Source organism: Urocitellus parryii, chromosome X (genome assembly GCF_045843805.1).
Source record: "Urocitellus parryii isolate mUroPar1 chromosome X, mUroPar1.hap1, whole genome shotgun sequence".
Taxonomy (NCBI): Eukaryota; Metazoa; Chordata; class Mammalia; order Rodentia; family Sciuridae; genus Urocitellus; species Urocitellus parryii.
In genome coordinates, this window is record NC_135547.1 from 112,987,776 (window position 1) to 113,013,505 (window position 25,730).

Here is a 25,730-nt window from a genome sequence, read left to right on the forward strand (position 1 = left end):
TCTTACCATTCTCTCTTTTTCAATAACAGTACTTAGTTTTAACTAACATTATTTTTAGTTAATGGTCCTACCTATAGGAAAAGACAATTATTGTAATATGTTCATGAATCAAAATGAATGCCAAGCATGGTAGTTTCCTAAGCAATGCTATATCTCAGAATCTATGCAAGTTCTATTTTAAATATTTCTGAATTCATAGAAAGTTCATATTTTTAATTCATGATTATTAAAAATACAACTTTTCATATTATACAGAATTTGAAATTATAAAAGGGTCCTATTAAATTCATCACTCTAACATTCATGATGTAAAAAAAACTACAGTATTTCACATAGGAATTATCGTTCTCTCTCTCTTTTTTTGGGGGGGGGGGGGTAGGTGGTACCAGTGATTGAACTCAGGAGCACTCAACCACTGAGCCACATCCCCAGCCCTATTTTGTATTTTATTTAGAGACAGGGTCTCACTGAGTTGCTTAGTGCCCTTGCCAATGCTGTCAAAGGCTGTCTTTGAATTCATGATTCTCCTGTCTCAGCCTCCTGAGCCACTGGGATTATAGGCATGCACCAATACACCCCAGCTTTTTTTTTAGATGGGATTTTGCTACGCTGCCTAGGGTGACTTCAAATGCCTAAGTTCAAGTGAATTCTCCTGTGTCCTCCCAAGTAGCACAGGGACTATAGACACATGCCACGATGCCTGGCTCACTCTCATTGTTAATATGGACACTTTAAAATAAGTATGTCCACATAATGAAAATCCATTCCTGTGTAGTTTACTAATGGCCCACATTTAATGCTTCTGGAGAAATTAAATAGTTCTAAATTAATATTCACTATTAATTTTGGTAAGGTTCATAAAACAAGCAAATACAAGAACTTTAATCACACTTTTTTTTAAAGAGAGAGTGAGAGTGAGAGAGGATTTTAATATTTATTTTTTAGTTTTCGGCGGACACAACATTTCTGTTTGTATGTGGTACTGAGGATCGAACCCGGGCCGCACTGCATGCCAGGCAAGCGCGCTACCGCTTGAGCCACATCCCCAGCCCCCTTAATCACACTTTCAACATTAAATTTCCATTCTGTATCATTTACCATCAATAGATAGAACAGTAGCTAAAGTTTTAGCCCCAATATGATGGAGGCCACTTCAGAAACCTGATTGTAGTGTTCATAATCATACTAGTTCAAACCGAGTATCCCCAATCTGAAAATCTAAAATCTGAAGTGCTCAAAAATACGAAACAGGGCCTGGGGTTGTGGCTTAGTGGTGGAGCGCTCGCCTCGCACGTGAGAGATCCTGGGTTTGATCATCAGCACCATATAAAAATAAATAAACAAATTAAAGATATTGTGTCAATGTATAACTAAAAAATATATTTTAAAAAAATATGAAGCATTTTGAGTACCAACATGATGCCTTATTCAAGTAGAAAATCCCCACTTCATGTAACAGGGTACAGTCAAAACACAGGTACACTAAAAATATGGTATAAAATTACTACAGGATATTATATAAGGCATAAAACAATTTTGTGTTTAGACTTCAATCACATCCCCAAGATACCTCATTACAAAAATGCAAATACTCCAAAATCTGGAAAAAAAATCAAAATCTGATATGCTTCCAGTTCTAAACATTTTAGATTACGGATATTAAACCTGTACAGAAAAAATGCAACATAAAAATAAAAGCTCACTGGTTTAAGGAAATTAAAGGTTTAATTGACATTAAGCTTTGGATAGTGGTTAAGTGACAAAACATTTTCCATGTGTAGCTATCTACCAAAAAGGTCTAATTCCACCTTTAAGAATTTCATATTTCACAAATAATTTTGTCTGTACAGAAAAAAGTAGAGAAGGAAACCACACAAACCCACTGGAACAAACTTGACATGATTTCTAGTACACAGGGGATTATTCTAGAGGCAGATGTTATTGCAGCAATTTAAAAAAAAAGCTATCTAGGTAATTAAAAAGGAGGAATAAGAAAAGCAAAATACTACGTAATTTTGGACCCACCAGTTTTTGCTGAGGCTTTCTGAAAATCTGCTTGTCAGGCACGATATAGTTGTTTTCATAAAATGCATGAAGCAACAAAAACTCGTTACGCTCAGATCGTCCACCCATCAGTGTCCTGGACTATTAAATAGAAATTCTTTTTACAATTTGAGCTCCAAATCACAACAAACAAAAACAACTTTGAGTTAGTTAATTTTAATTTTATCAAGATACCTCCTTCAAAACTACTACTAAAATAAAGGCTGCTTTTTTGGGGGGAAAAAAGTAGTAAATTATTTCTAACATTTTCTTTAAGTATTATAAAAGAGACAGCTTAAATTATTAACAACTTGGCTATTTCCTTACTCCCAAAAGGACCATTCCACCAGACACATCCAGATGTTAGAGAGATGATCCTTATGTTCACCCAAATTTCAGCACACTGCACCTGGCATTCCTCCCCTTCTCCCAACCAGTTTTTCCTTTTACAAAAGATGCCCAGCTTTCAGAATCCAAGTTACTCATTTTATAAGCATGCATTTAGACTCATTATCATATAACAACTACCCCAAGCAAGCACTGAATCCAACAGGAAATGCTTTTTCCCCCTTTCTAAGTTAAATTTACCATAATGTTCCCAGCGATGTTAGTGATCTGCAATGCTAATGGAAGAACATTTAGCTCACACATGATCTGCAAAATGAACCTGGCATCTTTCCAGGTGTGTTCCAACAGGTACAACAGATGAGAAGATTCACTGTACAGAAAAGTAAGAATGAAACAGAATCAAGTAATTAAAAGAAACAATAACTATAATCAGAACTTCATAAAATATAACAAGGAATTTTTGGTATAAGTAACTTCAGAGCAACAGCACCTTGCCTTTGGAAACAATTTAAAAGAAGGTCGGTATGTAATTAGGAATTCATTTATACCACTGATCCCAGTGCCCTTCTCTAAGCACAAATAAATTCCACAAAAAAATTCATATGTGTTAATAACTGCATACCTGAAAATCACTGAATCCTTTCATTCATTCTATGAAACAAGCATATATTGCATGTTTACTATGCACTAGGCACTGGCTATACCCAAAATGGACAGGAAGTCCTATCCTCGTGGAGTTTAAATCCTCAAGGGGAAGACAAGAGTATAAAAAATAAAAATAAATTAAATATGTAGTGTATTATATAATGCAAAGTGTTAAAGAGAAAAAGTTAAGCCCCAAAGACAGTATAGAATATCAAGAACAGAGATTGAACTTTTAGTTAGAGAACCAGAGAAAACTTCATTGAAAATAAAGACCTGGAAGTGGTGAACAAGTGTTATGATTTAGACCTGAAATGACCCCCAAAAGCTCATGTGTTGAAAGCTTGGTCCCCAGTACAGTACTGTTCAGAGGTGGGGCCTTTGGGAGGTAGCTGGATTATAATGATTATAGCATGATTCATCCATGATGGGTTTGGGAGGTGGCAGAAACATTTTAAGAAGTGGTCCTAGTGGGGGATGCCCTTGAGGGTATACTTCTCTTTCTCTTTCACTCTCTCCTCCCCATGTGTTCCCCACCATGTTCTGCATTTAGACTCATTATCATATAACAACTACCCCAAGCAAGCACTGAATCCAACAGTGCTTAAACACACAAGCCTAAACGCAACAACAGAGTCAACCAACTACAGATGAAACCTCTAAAATTGTGAGCCAAAATAAATCTTCCCTTGAGTTGCTCTTCTCAGGAAATTTTGTTACAGCATAGAAAGCTGACTAACACAGGAGCAAGCCTTATGGAAAGGTATCTGAGGGAAGAGCAATCCAGGTAGTCAGAAGAGCATTCCAATGCTCTGAGCTGGTTATAGACAGTGCCTAGTGCACAGTAAACATGCAATATATGCTTACTTCATATATGGTAGTTTCAGGACCTGGAAGTACATCAATATGGCTGAGAGAGAATGATAGTGAGAGCAGAAGACAGTCAACAGCATAGAGATACAGTGCATAGGACCCCATAACCAAAATAAAAACCAGTTTTACTCCAAATGAAACAGTCAATGGGAGATTCTGAGCTGACTTTAATTTCAGCAGGATAACCTTGGTCCTGGATTAAAAATAAACCACGAAGGAGCAAGAGCAAAACCAAGGAGACTGGCAATATAAGACCCAGTGCTACAGTTTGAATATGGTTTATCGCTCTGAAACTCATGTTGGAATTTAATCCCCACTGTGAAATATTATGAGGGTAGAAACTTAAATACTAAAGTATTTAAAGTGGGGGCTTTGAGCCCCCATGATTGAATGCAGGTAGCTTTATAAGAAGAGAAAAAAGAAAGCTAAGGATACACACATGCACTCTCTGCCTCTCACCAGGTGATACACTGTACCACCTCAGGACTCTGACAAGAAGAAGATCATCATTAGATGCAGCTCCTCAAGCTTAGACCTTCAGAACCATAAGTCAAAATAAATCTCCTTTCTTTATAATTTTCCCAGTCTGTGGTACTGTATTATAAACAACAGAAAACAGATTAAGACAGCTTCAATTCAGGGGGAAGGGGATGGTGGCCTAAACCAGGGTAGGGTCAATGGAGGTGAAAAGATGTTGTCAGATCTAGATATATTTAGAAGAGCTGATAGAATTACCTAATGTATCTACTGTAGGATATCAGAGAGAGGAACCAAGGAAGCCTCAGAGGTTTAGGGGAGAAGATGACTGAAGGCTTACAATGGTAATGAAAAAATAGAGGTTATCATTAATTTAGTAAGGGAAGACTACAGAAAGACAATGGGAGAAGATCAGAGCTCAGTTCTGAACAAACTAAAGGTTCATATTAAACATCAAGTGAATACATGAATCTGAAATGTAGGGGAAAAGTCAAAACTGAATAAACACAGTGAGGAGCATCAGCCCCCATATGGTATTTAAATTTTCAAGACAATGAGATTACTTGGAGAGGATACAAAGTCAAAAGAGAGCAGCAGTCCAAGAACTCTGGAGAAACAGGTAGAAAAACATGAAAAAATGGCCAGAGAAGTAGCAGAAACCTTACTTTAAAAACAAGCAAGTAATATCTCTAAATGGCTTAGTGATTGCTCAGTTTTTTGTATTTCCAAAATATCTCATTAATTATGTGAAAGAATGGGGCTGGGGTTGTGGCTCAGTGGCAGAGCACTTGCCTAGCATGTGTGAGGCACTGGGTTCGATCCTCAGCACCACATGTAAATAAATAAATAAAAAATAAAGGTACATCAACAACTAAAAAATATTTAAAAAATTAAGTGAAAGAAGTGTCAAACTCTAAATTCATATCAATTTCCAAATTACCAATAGGAAATATCAAGATAGTGTTAAAACATGTGAAGGAGATGGACATAAACAGATCAAATTAGAATAATTCAAGAAGTAAACTAGTTCAAATTATGAAGTAATGGACATGGTGGTGCTGACATAAAGACAATTTTCTGCTCCATGGTACCATGGCACAGGTCCCTATAGCTTAAGGATAGTAGTGGCATCCTTCTATTGCTAATTTCAAGATAGACAGATTCTAAAGAATCTGGGATCATACCTGTACATGTTTCGTACATTTTCCATTGGAATTGCAACCCTTTCCATTTTCAGAATCTGTTGAACAAGTTCAGACAAATGGTAGCTTTTGCAATGAATCAATTCCTTTGCTGAAATTTCCACATCACAGATCATTCGGCCACAGGTAGCATTTCTTTCAGCAAATCCACTCCGGCCCTACAAAGATGAGGACAAAAAGCAAGTCCCATGAACATTCCATGCTATCCTACTTTGAGGTTGACCTCAAAATTACAAAAATAAAATTCTCATTCTTCCATTTATCAATGAAAATTTTTGAACATTTACCATGTATCTGATTGACACTAATCTAAGGATATGGCAGTGAACAAAGTAAAAAAAACCTAAGAATCCTGACTTTATTTTTATTGTATATATTAAATGAATAACATAAATAAGAAAGTATATAGTTTTAGGAGTTAATAAGTTTCTGGCAAAGGGGAAAAGTAAGAGTCGGGTAGGAGGGATAAGGAATTTGGGGGGACTATACCTAAAGGTATAGACTGGTTGGGGTATACCTCACTGAGAAGATTCCATAATCAGAAAAGTCTGAAGGGAGTATGAAGGGGAAAAGGGGTTAGATAAGCAAATGTTTACAATAAGTAATAATAACCTCTTCACCTTAAAGATATGAACAGAAAAAGAAGAGTAAGAGTCCCAACTCTGATAGCAGAGAACAGCAGCAGAATCCTCAAGAGATCATTATAAAAGGGACAGATTCCTAAGTTCTCTGATGAGATAACATGCTGATTTTATTTGTAAGCTTTAGGTAAAATAAGACTTCAATCTCTGAACAGTATCAGGGTTAGGAAGAAGGGGCTTCATACAAAGACGACCAAAACCTCTCCACATTTGAAGCAAGCAAGCAGAATAAAAAGTACATAGGCTTTAAAAGAGTCAGACTGACCTGGGTTCAAATCTCAGTTCTTCCCCTACTAGACCTGTGTGAATGTCTACAAAATGAAATTGAAGTTGCTATGAGAGGCTAACTACATGAGAAAGCACACAGCTCACTGCTTTCTTATATTTCACATTAGCTCCCTTCCATTCATTCTTCCCATCTTCCTGAATGATAATACTCAATGAATTCTGAACCCTGCAACCCTACCCTAAGGCTTATCACTTTAGGAATGCTGAAGTAAAAGTAATATGTATGTGCTGTCTTTCTTTACTATTTCTAGATTCCAATCATTGATTTAAAAAATGACCAGTGGCTTTTTCAAGTAAAATGCTGGATTCCAAGGAAAAGACATTTGGTACCAAAGTTAAAATGTACTGAAGTTCCTATAAGACAATCAATTCCTATTCAAAAAAGTGTAGTGCTTTCTTGGTAAGTACCCAATAAAAAATGGCAAATAAAAGAAATAAGATTTTCAAAACTACTATTACCCCAAGCTTTGGCATGGTGGATCGCTTCAGACGACCTATCTTGGACCAGTGAGGAACTTTGCACACATTAATTCGCTGCAGTAGCACTTCCAGTTCAAACCCATAAATATTATGACCCTAGGCAGAAAAAGGAGGCAGCCAATAACATTATAACAAACGCAAATTAGATGATTTATCTTCAAACACACAGAATTTCTTTGCCCTTTCTTTTTCTGGTCTCTAATTGAAGACATCATGAGCTTACCTCCGATTGGGGGTCCTTTCTTCTTCAGGAATTTATTCATCAGCAGCATTCATTAGCCTTGACATTAACAAGGCTGCTAAGCAGATTGCTTGAATAAACTTTATTTCATACTAATTGATGCAAGGTTCATATGATCTCTTTTAATTTGCAGCTCATGCCTCACAATCTCAAAAGCAAATGTAAATTTTAACATCCCATACTTTTATATGATCACTAAAAGCTGTATTCAAACAATTCAATTTTGCTTCCTTAAAAACAGAAAACCTGCTTGTGTTGTAGGAGTTTGCAAAAAACTTCTTAGAAAATTCAGGAACTGCATTTGGCTTCTTTAAAAACTGAGTTCAAACCCTACTGATTTAGATACTTAATAAATATGCAACAAAATAAATATATAATACCAATGAATAGTTCAAGTAAAAAACTTAAAAAGAAGTAAACAAAATTGTATAGAATAGAAAATAACTCAAAATGCAACTAGATTTTTCATTTCTATAATTCCCAATTTCTGTCACGTGAATAACATTACTCACTTAATTAAAAATTAGACGAGGTTCAAAATAATTGTTATCAATAAATAGATTTACTTGATACTAATTTTAATTAAAAACATATACTACCACTTGGAGTATACAAAATCATTGAGACAGAAGGCAGAATGATGGTTGCCAGGGGCTAGGGGAACGAGGAGGTAATTAGTACCATTTCAGTTTCAGAAGATGAAGAATTACAGAGATGGATGGTGTTAATGGCTGCACATTATGTATGTAGCTAATATCCCTGAATTGTACACTTAAAAGCAGTCAAAATGGTTAATTTTATGTTGTGTGTACTTTACCACCACATAAAAACAATATACCTCATTATATATTTATGGCAGTTTTGTCTATTAAATTAAAGTCCCAAAGGATTATAAGAATGTATCATTTTCAAATTATCATGCCTGGGATCAGGGACCCAAACTCATGTCAGGACTCTATCTTACATTCAAATTTCTCACTCAGACCTGGCTCTAACATCCTAAGTCAGGCCAGGTATCATAGTGCTCCAAGACATCACTCTGGGGACCAAATTACTGTTAATAGAGACTAGGTGAGGGCCCAGTGCTAAGCCAGAGCATCAGAGGACTATGGACAGATTTTTTCACACTTTAAATATGGGTCCTGAAATAACAAAGGGATGTGGGTGCAGAGACATTTTTAACAATCCACAGGCTTTCAGGACAGTAGCTATGCCACTACAAGATAAGATATCTGAGAATAAAAATGAACCTGAAGGATATGGCAAACATTTTTGCAAGGCTTCAATATAACCCGATTATTTTATGACTTTTGGAAGTAAATAGATGGATCTAGAGACTATCATACTAAGTGAAATAAGCCAATCCCAAAAAAACATGTTGAATGTTCTTTCTGATATGTGGATACTAACACACAACAAGGGGAGGGAAGAATAGAAATTAAGTGTATTAGACAAAGGGGATGAAGGAAAGGGAGAAGACTGGGAATAGAAGAGATCGTAGAATAAATAGGACATAACATTCTTATGTTCATATATGAATACATCACCAGTGAAACTCCACATCACGTACAACCACAAGAATGGAATCCCAATTAGACTAAGTTATACTACATGTACGTATAATATGTCAAAATACACTCTACTGCCAGATGCAGTGGCATATGCCTGTAATCCCAGCAGCTCAAAAGGCTGAGGCAGGAGGATTGTGAGTTCAAAGCCAGCCTCAACAACTTTGTGAGGCCCTAAGCAACTTAGCAAGAACCTATCTTAAAAAACAAACAAAAATACCCTACTCATGTATATTTAAAAAGAACACATTTTTAAAAGATCTTTTAAAAAGAAGCTGTAATATAAGAACAGTTTTTAATTAATTTTTCTAACACTAAAAAATATATATATATAGGGGCGGAGGTGTGGCTCATTGGTAGAGCACTTGCCTGGCATGTGTGAGGCACTGGGTTTGATCCTCAGCACCACATATAAATAAACAAAATAAAACTAATATATATTATAACCATATTACTAATATCATATTTAAAATATAGGCATTTATTATACTTTCTGTCAAAAAATAAAACAATAGGGTTTGACTGATCAATTGACCCAGAAAAAAAGACAAAAGGAAAAATTCCTATCAAGAAGCATATAAAGGAAGGCCAAAAAACACACAAAAGTAAATATCTTGCTTTATAACTTCTACGAACTGGGGCAAAACAATGAATTATTAGCTCTCACTATCTAGTCGGAACATGGGAAGTTGTCAAGAGAAAAAAAATTGCTACTATGAGCTCTCAAAGGAATGTCATAGAGATCCACTAGGCTCATAAAACTAAAATACTTAGTTTTCTGATTTGCACCAAATCAAGGGAATTAATTAACTCCTGTTGACACTATACATCTGGGTCACTAAGCAAAAATTTTAAAGATACTAATAGCTTATATACATTTACTAACTGATATGCTGGTCTCGTCAACTGTAAATAACTAGAGTATTTTAAACTTCAATAATAATTCAAGGGTTGCTTTAATATTAGGAAAAAAAAAGCCTAGGGGGCTGGGGATATAGCTCAGTTGGTAAAGTGCTTGCCTTGCATGCACAAAGCCCTGGATTCAATCCCGAGCAAAACACACACACACACACACACACACACACACACACACACACACACACAAAGCCTATCTTATAGTAGGCAAGGGTTTTTTTCCCCTTTCTATTTGCAATTAGTATAGCAATTCATTTCACTCTGAAAAGATTCTTTGGAGCTCAAAAGTAAATAAATAAAAATAACAAATAAACTCACACTGAAAAGAACTAAGAAATGAAGAGTTTCCCCGCAACATGATCAAAAAGCTACTTACCACAATGATATCAGGATCAATTTTGTGAACTTTTGCAAGGAAAAAACCTAGCAGTGTTCTTTCTGTTGTAGCAACCTCAACCTTCACATTCTGTTAATAAAAACATACCAGTCACCAACTCTTTAAAGTATTATACCTTGGCTTCTTGTTTAACCAGGATTAAGATTTCTTAGGGTTAAAAGAAACTCCCCATTTCAAAACTAAATGCAGCAATGAAATTTTAGATTCTAGGTTTTGCAATAATAATTGCACAAAGTCTCTGAGGAGCTCATTCTAGTAATATGCATGAGAATAAAGCAAAATTTTAAGTGCTAAGCAACAGCAAGAGCAGAAATGTCCTTCTATAGAGACATGTTTGTACACTGGACACATTTGAAAGCATATAAATCAGAGTACCTTTCAAAAGCATTACTTAATTTCCTATATAATCCCTGGTAGACTTCATTGTTGATGTATTTATCAGGAAAAGAAATCCCAAGGATTGTATAAACTATTCTCAAATAATGGTATAAGAACAGATAAATAAGAAACTAGACTAAAAACAAATATAAAAATTATGACTATTTTAAATATAAATAAAATCTATCTTTACACAAAAGCCTTCCACTTGGATTGCTGAATATAAATCAAGTATTCAATCTGCTCTTATTAAAAATCTCTTACAATAGAAATTGATAACTATATGTATTCCACAACTATGTCACAAAAATGTCAGTTTGACTCTACAAGAATTCCTAGGTCACTGTACTTGGATAGGTAATTCAGGACATGTCACAAATGATAGCCTAACCTAAAAGTACCCCCAAACTGTTGGACTTCTCAAGTCAATTTAAAATAATATACATGAAACCTGATAAGGTTGCAGCATTTGATTTTGTCACGTGAAGACATTAACAAGTGAACTTTTAATCAAACATTATTACCCTATGTGTATATATGATTACACAACTAGTGTGATTCCACATCATGTACAACCAGAAGAATGAAAAGTTATACTCCATTTATGTATGATGTGTCAAAATGCATTCTGTCAGGCTGAGGTTGTGGCTCACTGGCAGAACACTTGCCTAGCATGTATGAGGCACTGAGTTTGATTCTCAGCACCACGTATCATAAATAAAGGTCCATTGACAAATAAAAAAAAATTCTTTAAAAAACGCATTCTGTCATGTATAACTAATTAGAACAAATTTTTAAAAAGGAGATGAAAGAAAAAAAAGAAACAATGTACGCTCCAAAAAATTATTTATATTGAACACATTTAGCTTTGTGAAAAGCTCACTACATTTTATTATTCCCCTGCCATTTTATTAAGGGCCCAGAAAAAAATTCATGGAGCATACTATCCTCCTATTTTCTTTCCAAACAAATAAATACTTCATATTTAAAAGGAATAATTAGCTATTTACCTTTTCCTTAATGACTTCAAGGAAAGCACATGGAAAAATACAGTCCTTCGGTTTAGACACAACTATAAGAAGGGAAAAAAAATTCCAAAACCCATTTTATTTTAATTTCAGGTAGACATCAATGCATGTTTCCAAATAGAAATTTGGAAATTAGATATAAATATTCCCCCATCCCTAAAATGTTAAAAGGTTCAAGTATTTTCATTGATCATGTTGGGATTCAAATGAATCGCCAAGCACAGAACTCTATCCCTACAATTGTTAAAACTTTGATCAAATTTTGCTATCCATCAAAGTCAAAATGAATGATTATAACATTCTCTCCCAAAGGAAATCCCACCACCACCAAAGCCTCAACCAGTTTACAATGAAGTAACTCAGTTCAAACTTCTCAAACTTGGAAAAGATGACAGAGTTTCTCCTCTACACCATAAAAATAGCTGTTCTCACAATAACATACAGAGGAGGTGAATAAAGGCTTGTTGAAATGAGCTAATGACTAGTTTCTTCCACATTTTCTCCAAGCTATTACCAGTGTTTTGTTCCATGTATTCCCCCTACTTAAGTGATAAACTTCACAGTAATCATAAATTTTGTTTTATGTTTAGCAAAACTAATGTGTTGCTAAAACAAAATAAATTTGCTAAAACAAAATTTATTTAACTGGCTTGCAACATGGACTATATCAGAATCCTCCTTGGAGACTGACTCATTAAACACACAGAATTCTGTGGATGTTTCACACATTGAATTGTAGTACAACTCAATTTCAATTTGATATTACTATAACCTCTCCCAAATAGGCAAACATTAATTTATTCCTTGGCACCTGCCTCACTGCACAGAAAACTCTGGACAATAAAACTTAGTTTCCATAGCTAAAAACAACCTTAACTGTATGCACTATTTATTCTTGAAAATAATTTTTGAAAGTCTAAGAAAAAACTCAAATCAAGTCTTTAACAAAGTATCTTTAAAAAAATACATACCACAGAAGTGTGACTGAAAGGGAGGTTGTGGGGGTGCTTTATCTAATGCAAAATTGTGATGAACCAAAGCTGCTATAGCAATAACCTGCAAAGAAAGGAAGGAGGAAATCACTTATCAGACACCTAATATATATTCTGCATTCTTACTGATATGTAAAACTACAGGTACAACCCTACCCCACTTATCATCTCCCTGCAATTTACATTTGTTGAAGAAACTGAGTTGTTTATCCTATAGAATGCTCCGTGGTATGGATTCTGTTGCTTATATCCTAATAGGGCCACTTTCATTTAACACATTCTGTTTCTGTACTGCCTATAAATTCACAGTTAGATCAAATGACTTTATCAAAACCAGGTTCAACTATTTGGCAAAAATACTTTAGAGGTGCTACTGATTACTTCTATCAGAAAGCACAGACACATAATGTCTGTTTTTCTATATTTCAGTGAAATTAGCAGCCACTGTCAATTATTGCCTAGACCCATTATTTCACTGGGGATTAGAAAGTGGTATTATTCCATTTTTCCTTCATTATTTATTAGCTGAAAACCTTCTAAGAACAGAAACTTCACTTCATCAATTATTTGGTTGCCTGAGGTACAGTATGTTTTCCAGAAAAGTCAGGATAATGCTTGATTTGATTCCCTCATTTATCAGTTTTAAGAATGAGTTAGTTCCCGAGTATCCTTCATAAATGAGCAATGTGGCAGCGTTATTGTTGTTAGTATCATCATGAACTCATAAATTTGAGTGTTTCCATCTATTGCAATTATTCTTATCATGCTCACATTGTCCCACCTTTGGTCAGTAGGATACTCTGCAAGTTGTTTCCTAGGTCCTTCTGACATATCTTCAGTAGATTTTAATATCATCCTTACTTTCTGATATAACACGATGTTCCAGATTTATCTTAGACATTCCCTGCCTTCATTACACCATTTCTCCACAGAGCCCTATTTACTTTATTAGGAAACAGTCTGTGAAAACCTAACTCTGGGCACAAGAGAACGGACACTTCTTTTTTAATTTTAACTAAGGACTTATTGAACCTTTCCCAAACACTTAACTATTAACTCCAATCATCTACAGAAATGATTATTTAAAGATCAGGGCTTGGGCTGTAGCTCAGTGGTAGAGCATGCTCTCAGCATGCACAAGCACTTGCATTCATTCAGTCTCCAGCACTACCAAAAATAAAGATGAAATCACATACTAAAAGAATGCAAATATTGTCCAAAATCCTCTTTTAAAAATACCCCCATTTATGTCAAAATGAAGCAAACATAAAGAAACTCCCATTGATCAGAGTACGAAAACCATAAGGATCAAATGTAACAAGCTGACCACACTGGTGCTCGCCTATGGTTCCAGCTACTTGAGAGACTGAGGCAGGGGGCTCACTTGAGCCCAGAAGTTCAAGGCCAGCCTGGGCAACATAGTGAGACCCCATTTCAAAATAATAATGTCAAAAATAAAATAATAATGAATTCAACAGATAGGGAATACACATACGTGTGTGTGTGTGTGTGTGTGTGTGTGTGTAAAAACCACCATTTTAAAACTCTTAATGAAATAACTAATTGAGGTAAAATGACCAATTCTTGGAGGCATTAGAATAGTAGTTCTCAACTGGGGATAACTGTACCCTCACATTTTCCTCTAAGGAATATTTGGCAATTGCTGGAGGCATTTTTAGACTGTTACACCTAGCAGGGAGAGGGGGTACACACATCTAGCAGGTAGAGGCCACGGACACTGCTCAACATCTTACAATGCAATAGACCACAACAGCACTCCACAACAGCCCAAAACACATGTAGTGGTGTTGAGAGCCACAGCCAAAGGGGCCCCAGAAAACTTCCAGCTGCCAGCAAACTCCCAGCTGCCGGCTGATGATTGGCTCACAGTGGCCCCAGCAACATCTAGCTGATTGGCTCCTCTGTGGTGATGTTCATTGGGCTGTTTCCCTGCCCTTCAGACTGCCAGCTGATGATTGGCTCACAGCGGCCCCAGCAACATCTAGCTGATTGGCTCCTCTGCGGTGATATTCATTGGGCTGTTTCCCTGCCCTTCAGACTACGGAACTGCTCATTGGGGGACTTCTTTGGCTCCGCCCACGCGACCCAGCCAAACAAAACAGCTCCTCAGGAAAAACCCTCAGAGCCCAACTGCCACCACCGGCTTCCAGAAGCCTCTCTCCCCACACACCACACCACCTCCCACAATCCTCCTGCCAATCAGCTAGATGTTGCTGGGGCCACTGTGAGCCAATCATCAGCCGGCAGCTGGGAGTTTGCTGGCAGCTGGAAGTTTTCTGGGGCCCCTTTGGCTGTGGCTCTCAACATAGTGGCAAGGTTAGATGAAAAGCTGATGGAGAAATATACAGTGGTTATCACCATTTGAGCCCACTGACCAATCTTAGCCTCACTAACAGCAGCTTAACCTGACATTATATGTCTTCCAATATGAAGTACACTCTACTACCTATAAAGTATTTTGGCTAAGAAAGTTGAACTTGAATCTAATTCATCCTTTAGAGATAACTTATAGCATATGGATGTATGAAGGATGGAGGAAGAGTAGGCACTCTGTTTCTATAAAGGACCAAAAAATAAGTATTTTAGGCTTTGCAGGCCTCATGGTCTCTGTCATGACTAACTGACTCTGCTGTTGTAGAGCAAAAACAGTTGAAGATATGCTGTGTTTCAAGGAAACTTTATTTACAAAAACAGGTAGTGGGCTGAATTTGGTTCACAGACCACTGTTTGCCAACCACTGGTACAGAGGAAGAAGTCCAATGATACCACAACAGAGCAAACAAATACAGACAGAAAATGGGACATTATATGAGACAACTATCAGTGATTCTTGTAATCATTCAATGTCATTGAAAAGAAAGTGGGGGGAATGGGTGGGAGTTATACCATTTAAAAAGAGATGAAAGTGGCACAAAAATTAAACACCATCTGTGAATCTTGTGTAAATCCCGATCAAACCATCTGTTAAAAGACATTGTGAGAAACAAAGTTATTTAAGTATGTGCTGGGGATTTCAGACTAAATCAAGGAATCACTGTTACTGTTATTGGGCTTGCTAATGATGGTATATAAGAAAATGTGCATATTTTAAGAGATGTATACAAAGGCACACAGGGTTAAAATGACATGCTGTTTGAAACTGACTTTAAAATACTTCAAGAGAAAAAAGGGAAGGGAGAAAAACAGGTGTCACAAAATTTGCTAACTGCTGAATATGTGATTGATATAGAGAGTTCTTTGCATTATTCTCTGTGTACATTAAAAAAATATTTTCAGCAATTTAACTCCTTGAAAAAATCCACAACACCAGACAAAGAAACAAATTCAATTCCTTCTCCAAAATGAAGTTTTGTACTAAATTAGTATTCTTTCCCCTCCAAGAACAACTTTGTTGCAGTAAAGCTATACAAGTTCAGGCCAAGTATTATACCTAAGGAACAAATACAAAATATGTCCTTTTTTTTTTTTTTTTTTTTACCTCATGTTGATGGTTCTTTGCATTCTGCAATGTTTTCATACTGAAAGACATCACCACAAGTGGAGGAGGACCAATATCCTTAATTACATTCACCAGGTCAGGTTTCAAAGCCATGGCCTCAAATTTACACCAACTGATTGGCTGGTTCAAGAGCTCTGAAAAAAATAGATAACACATCAATCGCTTTTGTTAACTTAAAAAGAAAAAGTACCATAATTATGACAACTGTGATTAACTGAGATATTCTTCACTCCTATCTTCTATTAAAAATGACATAATATCTAACTAAAAATAAGCCACATTACTGGATGTGTGTGTACCTATGTTCATTTTCTTGAGAAAAAAAAGTCCAAACAGGGGCTGAGGCTATGACTCAGTGGCAGAGCACTTGCCTAGCATGTGTGAGGCACAGCATTTGATCCTTAGCACCACATACAAAAAATAAGCAAATAAAATAAAGGTATGCTGTCCATCTACAGTTACAAAATTTTTTTTTTAAATCCAAACAAAGCTTTTTGTAAAATGATCTAAAGAATCCAGGACCCAAGATAGGTTTAAAAAACCCAAAGCACTACCGTGGAGGAATCATAAAACATTTTTAAGAGATTCATGAAGATAAAAGAGTATCTCAGATACAAGTGCTAGAAAATATCAAGTAACAGGCAAAACAAGTACTATCCACATTAGGAAGTGATTCTTCTCCCCTCCAAAGGTCAGCAGTTTACTATGGAGAACAGCTGGGCATTATCTGCCAGGTGGGAAGTACATGTAAACAACAGCATAATGGGACGCACCCTGAACAGCTGCCTGTGCTAAGGCCTCCTTCTAGACTAAACTGCCAGGCATTACAGAGATAAAGTGATTCCAAATATACCTACAATCATTCAAGGAAAATCTTGATGAGAAAACACAAAAGGAAATAAACACACTAAAATATATAAACCAATTCCTTAACTTCCCTTTAGGGGAAAAAAAAAGCACATTTATCAGCAACCTACTTAGCATTATGACTAAATTTTTCCTTACGTGGATTTTTTACTTCAAGCCAACAAGGTCCTTTGATCTTTCTGTTCATCAAGAACAGTTCCAAGCTGGATGTGTTGGTTCCAAATACATGAGAAAAAGTTTCTCCTTTCAAATCCTGAGGAAGCTGTGGTACTTCTGCCTAAAAGGAAAAAAAAAATCTTTTTTGTTTAAAACTATTACTTCACATTTTCCAAGTCTATATTTGAAATAAACAAAAGCCTCTCTATGAAGCAGCAGAAGAAACCCCTTTGATACATGTGAAATGTAATTTGCTACAAATGAAATCCAAAACAATTCACAGTAGGAAACAAAAACAATTCACAATGACAAAATAATGCATCTTGATGACACCCATTAGAAGAAAATAGGCCAAGAAGCTCCCCCAAGAGAGAATTTGTGTCCAAAGCTGTACATGCCTCACTGATAAAGAATAGCCAAGTAAGTACCACTCCATTAGAAGAATGAAAGCAATAGAGTGGGACTCATTGAAAAAGCTTCCATGGTACTTTTCATCACCACTGTCAAAAACATTTTTTAAAAGTTTCCCTTTTCCAACATTGTGGGATCAAAACACTAGAACAAAGGTAAAAAGAGGTTAAGGTCTAGTTAATTAACACCCTACAGCAACAACCTTGCCTGTCACAGGAGCAAGAGCAAGAGCAGCACTATAATGATGCTACTGACACTCCTCTCTCACCTTTCCACTGCTTACAAGAGACACTTAACAGACTAATGATGCCCAACTCCATCATGTGGCATTCATTCCACTTGACAAACAATTGTGCTGTTTCAAGTTATTTGTTTAAAGATGCATACTTGAAAGCAGAGAAAGACAGTATAACCTGTAGACTATGTACTTAAAATTAATTTTATCCATTTCAGTTATTCATTACTATAAGTCCACCTCAATGAACTGTGGGCTTGAGGAGCTCTGTCAGTACTCCTAATTGAAAGCTAGTTGAAAGTTCAAAAGTAGAAAAAAATGCCATTCACCAAAACCAGGTAATTTTCTTTGTTTAACTTACCGAGTATCTAACTTCCAAGTACTGAGATTTTTCGGGAACATCAGGTATCTCAAAAGCATAATTCTTTTCCACTGTCTGGATAAGTAGATGTTTTAAAAAATCATTAAGACAAAAAACTTTTCAAAACTCAAATTAGCCAGCATTACATAAATAATACATTTTCCTATATTAAATCATCAGGAATCTAGTATCCTTATGGGACACAAGAGTAATTAAAGCCAAAAAGGTATCCTTTCACCTTTCAACTAGGACTAAGACACATAGTGACAATGTTAAAAAGACTTCTCTTAGACACTACAGAAATCAAAATATTTGCATTCAAATAGGAGCAAGAAGAGATTTTTTTTTACAATGTTAATGCATTAAATCATATGTCAAGAGACAGGTTGTGGCACATGCCTATAATCCCAGCTACTCTCAGAAGTCTGGGTAGGAGAATCGTGAGTTTAAGTCCAGAGCTATACATGCCTCACTGATAAAACATGGCAAAACACTGTCTCAAAAAATAAAAATTATTTGTTATTAATTGACATTAAGCAACTCCATCTTTCTAGAATAATCAACATTATAATTATAGTTCATATGTAGTAAGCATTGGCTATGTGTCAAGTACTATTCTAATCATTCAATATGAATCAAGAGATTTAACCCTTTTGACAATGCTTGCAATAGGGCCTCATTTGTCAAATAAAGAAACAGGCACAGGGAAGTCACTTGGCACTTGTTCACAGTCAGATACTAGTAAGCAGCAGGACTAAGACTTAAATCACAAGCAACCTGACTCTAACATTCATATGCTTCGCCATTACAACATATTGTCTCTGGAATTTTATGTTTTTAGTTTTTGTTTGCAGTGCTAGGAATTAAACCCAAGGCCTTGTGCATTATTACTTGTGGAAATTTAAAGAAGTGACTCAGCCACAATCCAAAACTTAAGTAGTTAAGAGTGTTAGCTGTATCTTTTGCAACTCAATCCTCCCTTTCTTTCCATCACTTCCCATATTTTTAGTGGGCTACAGACCCCACAATTATGGCCAAAGGCATCAATATCTCACTAAAATCAAAATATTGTTTCTTTTTTTAGGGGCATTCTCCACTAAGTTATTTTTTGAGACAGGGTCTCACTAAGTTACTATGGTTGGTCTCAAACTTGTAATCCTTCTGCTTCAGCCTCCCAAGTCACTGGAATCAGAGGCATGTGCCACCAACACCAGTTTGGACAATTTGTCATACATATCACATGAATATAAGACTTTCATTCTATCAGAAATAACATCATAGTCCCTGATTTTTAAAACTAAAACTTACTTAACCTTCTAATCAAAATGCATTGGCAATAACTAATTATAAAATCAAAATGTTTTCTTTGCCATTTCAGAATAAAAACATGAAATGTAAGCATTTAAAGTAATTTGCTTTGAGTTATCTATATATTCAAATTCATGACCATTATTTTACAAGCAGTTTAAAAAGAAAGCAAAATATTTTTAAAAATCTAACACAGTTTTTATATTCATGCCTATGAGATTGCCATTCTATGAGTTAGAGATATGCAGAAGGCACTTTGTATGAAGTAGATATGCAATACCTATTTACAAAATCAAGACATTAACAACAAATTAAGAAAGCTGGACAAAAATTTACAACCAAATACAAACCTTGGACTTGAACTTCATAATTTTATATTTTGCTGCTATTCTTTCATCAAATTCATCGTAAACATCCTTCATTGTAACTGGAATTTCTGTTTCCTTCCCTGTATTTAGATCAATTTTCTGTTTTCCCGTGGAAAGGAGAAAAGGGAGAAAAAGTATCTGTACATAAGATCTTCTTAACCACCAGAAACCCAAGTTTAAAACAGTTTTCATCCTCACCCATTTAAACACTTAATAGCACAGTCTCAACAATGAGTTCAAAGGCAAAACAATCCCTAAAAAATACTAAATCCAATGGCCAATTCCTCCCAAAGCATCATAAAGCAAGGCAAAGATGATCAATGCTAAGAAACAATGGGAAAATAAGTATTATAAATCCTAACCAAGATGCTCCACAATTCAACAGAAATGGGGAGGGGCTGATACTGGGAGGGAGCTGGAGATATTAAAAGTCCTAATAAAGAAGAAGCAAATGGAACTGATCTTGTTAAATGGCCACAGGGGAAATATTACAGCTGCCTATGCAACAAGAGCAGGAAAACTGGGCCAAATGCCATGTCACGTTTTAGAGCCTTAGAGTCCCAAGCCCAATTATTATGGAAATGAGGAGTAAGGGAAATATAACATTCTGTATTAAAACTCAGACACTTTTACTCTAACAAGTTGAAAAACTTGAGTTCAACTTCATTTCTCTAATTTTCCCATCCTCTATTGGAATTGCTGACAATCAGTGGTCATGAAGCAGGGAGTAAGAAAGAATTGGGGTTGTGAAGAACTGCTACCCTACTGAAGGATAGGGTTGACCTTGGAATAGAGAATGGGTGCCATATATAATTACTGAAATCTCAAAGCTAATCACTAATGCTTACCATTTCACGGGGAAGGAAGTACAGCGTTCGCTCAATGTTTTTCACCATGACACAACAGCTCACATGGGTCTTGGCTGATTCAATAAAAACTTTTCCAAACAGAAATACCACACCTGAAAGAATAAGGGAAAACTTAATTGAAATTGAAAAGAAAACATTTCAATTACACCAAATCATAGGAACAACGTAAATGTTCACTGAACATGTCCACACGTTTATACCTTTGTGATAACATTCTGACAGCAAACATATATAAAACCAGTTCTTTGTTTTTAAAATATTTATTTTTAGTTGTAGTTGTACACAATACCTTCATTTTATTTATTTACTTTTATGTGCTGAGGATCCAACCCAGGGCTGCACACGTGTAAGGCAGGCACTCTACTGCTGAGCCACAACTCCAGCCCCAAAACCAGTTCTTAACTCAGTACTTATGCCATAGTACACTATCAAAGTGGTACAACCCCTGGGAGAAAGGGGATAGAATAATTCTCTAATTTAGTATAAACAGTTTCCCTATAACCAGTATTATCCAGATTAAGAAAAACAAAACAACTATTGTCCAACAAGTCTGCTATTACAACCTCTCATGAAAACATGCAAATATGAGAATATCATTCTAAATTTATTTTTTATTTACACTTACTGATAAAAAACAATCTTCATGTATTGGGATACATACATCAGTATTTTTCTGTATGTAAAGTTGTATTTGGGAAAAACAATTCATCTTGTATCTTATGGTTTGGAAATGAGGTACCCCTCAAAAGCTCCTGTTGATGCCAAAATATTCAGGAGTAAAATGATTTGATTATAAGAGCTGTAACCTTAACCTAACAGTCCATTCTAGCTTGAATGGACTAACTAAATGGTAACTATAGGGAGGTGAAGCATGGTTGGAGGAATTGGGTCACTAGGAGCATGCCTTTGAGGTTTATATTTTGTCCCTTGCACCTCAACTCCTCTCTCTGCTTCCTGCCTACCATATGCTAAGCAGCTTTCCTCACTGTACCCTTCTGCCATGATTTCTGCCACACCTTGGGCCCAGAGCAATAGTCAGTCAGTCGTTCATGGACTGAACCTCTGAAACCATAAGTCCCAAATGAACTTTTCCTCCTCTAAGTTGTTCTTGTCAGGTATTTGATCATAGTGATAAAAAGCTGCCTAACACATCTCTTATTCTATATAAACATATGTTATCTCATAACAGGGTTCTATTATAATCTATTTCACCCTTTCTATATCACAAGTTACTTAACATATCTAGCTAGGTAGTATTTATACTGTTCCTTTCTCTTCTGCTTCTATTTAACAAATGGTTTACTAATAAAATCAGTAGATATCCTTCTTTTGTGATCCCTCAGAAATATACACAACGAAGTAAAAACATGCCTTTCTAAACATCAAGTTATTGTTCTCCCGTCTCTTCAACAGAAAACTAGCCACTAAGAAAGGACTGCTGGGCTGGAGTTGTGGCTCAGCAGTAGAGCACTTGCCTAGCACGTTCAAAGCCCTGGATTCAATCCTCAGCATCACATAAAAAATAATAAAATAAAGGTATTGTGTCCAATTACAACTAAAAAATACTTTTAAAAAGAAAGAAAGAAAGGACTCCTAAGATCTGATAGTCAACCCAAGAGATGGTCACTGTAAAAAAAAATCCCAGGCTCCATGAACTAGACAGCAGTAATCAACATAGCCACTTATCTGAGACACTAAGAAAATTCTGGTACATCACAAAGCCAATTACCCCAGTTTCACAAGACAGCTCATCATCAGTATTTCCTTTTGTCACTTATTCTAGTAGAAATAAGACTATCTAAGGATTTTCATTTCTGCAGATGATTAAAATTCTTACAAGAGTTGTGTGATTTTCAGCTGGGGTGGGGGAAGTGGGGAAGATAAGGGAGAGGAAAGGGCGGACCGTGGGACGATTTAAAGAAAAAAATCACAGTAGCACAGAAATTTAGAAGTCATCCTCACGACAGTTAAAGATGGAAAAACAAAATTCCATGCAAAGAAAAATAAAGACCCTAATATTGGATTCAAAGATTCAAATAGCTCATTTTACAGTCAAACTAATATCACACTTCATGCAACACATTTGACACTGTTTATGCCTGGTTTGCCACAAAAAGATCATGGTAAACAAAGATTACATTCCCCCCAAAGTTACTAGCTGAAACCAGGTGCAGTCAGGATTATTCAACCTTGAAAAAGTCATAATGAAGACAGGATATCTTCCCATATGCAAAGAGTAAGATTCTTTTCATAATTATGGTGCATTCAGCAACAACTGACTGACTTAGAATCTGTAAGAAAGTGAGAAACAATAACAGGGTCTTTGGGAGTACTTCGTTTTTATTAGCAGCATTGATTTCACAAAGCTCAGTGATCATTACCCACTATCACGATGAAACTGTTCAACCCTCTGAAATTAAAGGACTTTTAAAAAAAGCTATTTTATTTAACCCATTGGCATCAAAAACAGAGAAAGATGTGCCACCTCAGAGAACACAACTTGCAAAGTACCACAGAATGGCAAAGTGAACTGACAATGAGAAGCCCGGACTTCTGCCACTGAAGAGTCAACTACTTTTTTTCCCCAGAGCTTGTTTCCTGCTAAGTGAATAACTAGACTAGATAATCTCTGAAGCTTTTTTCAGCACTTGTATGACAAAAAAATATTAACTGAGCTGGCCATCATGGCATGTGCCTGTAGCCCCAGCTACTCAGGCAGCTGAGACAGGAAAACTGCTTGAGCCCAGTTGGAGCATCACTTGAGCCCGTAAGTCTGAGGCCAACAGGGGCAACATAGTGAGATCCCCCATCTCAAGAAAGATAATTGTGAAATGTTTCCCTGGGCTGGAGGTACAAATCAGTGGTAGAGTACATGCCCTGGTTCAATTCTTAGCACCACCAAAAAATTTTTCCCCACTATTGATTTTAAAAGCCTATCCATGGCCGGGCGCGGTGGTGCATGCCTATAATCCCAGAGGTTTGGGAGGCTAAGGCAAGAGGATCACGAGTTCAAAGCCAGCCTCAGCAAAAAAGCAGAGCGCAAGAAACTCAGTGAGACCCTGTCTGTAATAAAATATCAAACAGGGGTGGGGATGTGGCTCAGTGGTCAAGTGCCCCCCAGTTCAATCCCCAGTACAAAAAAAAAAAAAAACCTATCCATGACACTGGCCTGATATCAGAAATTAATTACTTTGAAAATTTAGTTGTGCCTCCATGTTTCAATCTTAGCCTCCAATATCCCTTACTACAAACCATCACTAATTAAGAAAAATGTCTGTGATGATATATATTTGTTTGGTATCTGACCCATCCAATATAGTAGCTACTTTTCACATGTGGCCATTAAGCACTTAAAAGGTGGCTACTGGTTGAGAAACTGAATTTTAAATTTTACTTCCTTTTAAACAGTATAAATTAAAAGAACTACAAATGGCCATTATATTGGACATTATGGTACCTTAGTAGATCCCTGCCCTGTGAAACAATGGTATTTACTAATAAGAGTATAAACCAAAAAACAAACGGTAAAAATAACAAACTCTCTTTCACAAAGAGTTTAGTTGTGGATGGACACAATATCTTATTTTTATGTGGTGCTGAAGATCAAACTCAGTGCTCCATACATAATAAGCCAACACTTTTCCACTGAGCTAAAACCCCAACCCAGAACTGTTGTTTAAGGTTCTGATCCTTGGCAACCAATGCTGGCAATGATGCTTTATAGGCACTTACTTGGGAGGGGGTCACCATCCACTTTTGTTTTACTCAATCTTATTTTACACTGCTACAAGAATTTAGGAAGCAAACTAAATAATGGCAGCAAATTCAACTCTGGTGCTCTGTAACTCTCCATGTGCATCCACCAGACTGTCAATCACTGTGTAGTTTATTTCAGAGACCATTTACTGAATGCCTACTATGGACCTGGCATTATACTGAATAATGGAAATGAAAGATTTCTAGCAGCTTAAAGGCTTTGGGATAGAGAAAAAAACTGATTCAGATCATTTCAAAATCAGATGACAAAACTACAATGAGAAAGGGTATGATGGGGTCATAGGACTCTAAGGTCCATCTAGAGGTTTAGGAAAACTTTCAGGAAATGACAACTGAGCTGAATCTTGAAGAATGTGTCAGATAAGGGCATCCCAGTCAGACAAATACTATGAGTAAAGGGACACGCAGGAGCAATTTCTAGGGCAAAAATTCATAGACAGCAGGCATCAGAAACCTTGCTAAGGAGCTTGGACTCTATGTTATAAGCAATAGCTACTGAGGATTTTTTTTTAAATGAGGAAATGATATAGTCAATGTTACTCTTCTGATCAATCACTCTGGCAGTAATGTGGAAGATAACAGTTTAGAGATCAATTAGGAGGCTGGTACAATGAATTCAGTAGGCAAGAAGGGTTCAGGGCACCAGTTATGAGGAGATAGATTATCTACTTTAGAAGGAGTAAACTAACAAGTGAGGAAAAGGAGGGAATCAAGGATGGCTTCCAGGTTTCTGGTTTTGATGGAACCATTAACCAATGGGTTAATAATTAATCAAATCTATAAGGTCCCTTTTACCATGCAAGGAAACATCACAAGCTCCAAATGTTAGTACATAGACATCTTTAGGGAGAGGGGTCATTATGCTACCTATTACACCTCTCAGTTCCATGAAGTTGAGAAGTTCTCTCAGAGGTCTTAGAAAACAGGAAGATTTAAAAAAAAAAAAAAAAACAGGACTTAAAAAAAATCCCAGAATTAACAGGCAGCTACTCAAATTCAGAGATGAGAAACAAATGAGATATGTCAAAATTATTTTGCCTCCTATCTTTTAGGCAAAGGGTAAAGATTAAAAACAGAGAATCTCCACTATTTCTGTTTAATGAAAAAACATTCATTTGGAGGTGATTTTTAAATTTAAAAAAAAAGTTATCCTGAAGAACTGAAATAATACATATTCAATTTGGTTAAAGAGAAACACGCCAAGAAGCACCACCAGAAACATGTTTGTTCAATTTGAGGAGGGTCTTTTCTAACAGTTACTGTTGTTAAAAATGGAATGAGCCTCCTCTGTCATCTTAAGGGCATTCTTGGCTCCTGTAAGATGATTTTTTTTCCTCTACAAAGA

At 36.1% G+C, this 25,730-nt stretch overlaps 1 protein-coding gene across 1 annotated transcript in view; it reads right to left on the reverse strand.

The window, feature by feature from the left end:
* The window catches only part of Pola1 (DNA polymerase alpha 1, catalytic subunit), a 291,393-nt gene that overhangs the window by 244,634 nt on the left and 21,029 nt on the right, over positions 1–25,730 (reverse strand). Inside the window, exons 11-22 of the mRNA XM_077793905.1 lie at positions 20,588–20,700; positions 19,722–19,838; positions 18,064–18,138; positions 17,039–17,177; positions 16,013–16,167; positions 12,493–12,577; positions 11,504–11,565; positions 10,095–10,184; positions 6,974–7,090; positions 5,568–5,743; positions 2,632–2,761; positions 2,026–2,145 (exon numbers count right to left, since the gene is read on the reverse strand). Of these exons, the coding sequence (XP_077650031.1) occupies positions 2,026–2,145; positions 2,632–2,761; positions 5,568–5,743; positions 6,974–7,090; positions 10,095–10,184; positions 11,504–11,565; positions 12,493–12,577; positions 16,013–16,167; positions 17,039–17,177; positions 18,064–18,138; positions 19,722–19,838; positions 20,588–20,700 (1,379 nt within the window). The remainder of the gene's footprint in view (positions 1–2,025; positions 2,146–2,631; positions 2,762–5,567; positions 5,744–6,973; positions 7,091–10,094; positions 10,185–11,503; positions 11,566–12,492; positions 12,578–16,012; positions 16,168–17,038; positions 17,178–18,063; positions 18,139–19,721; positions 19,839–20,587; positions 20,701–25,730) is intronic.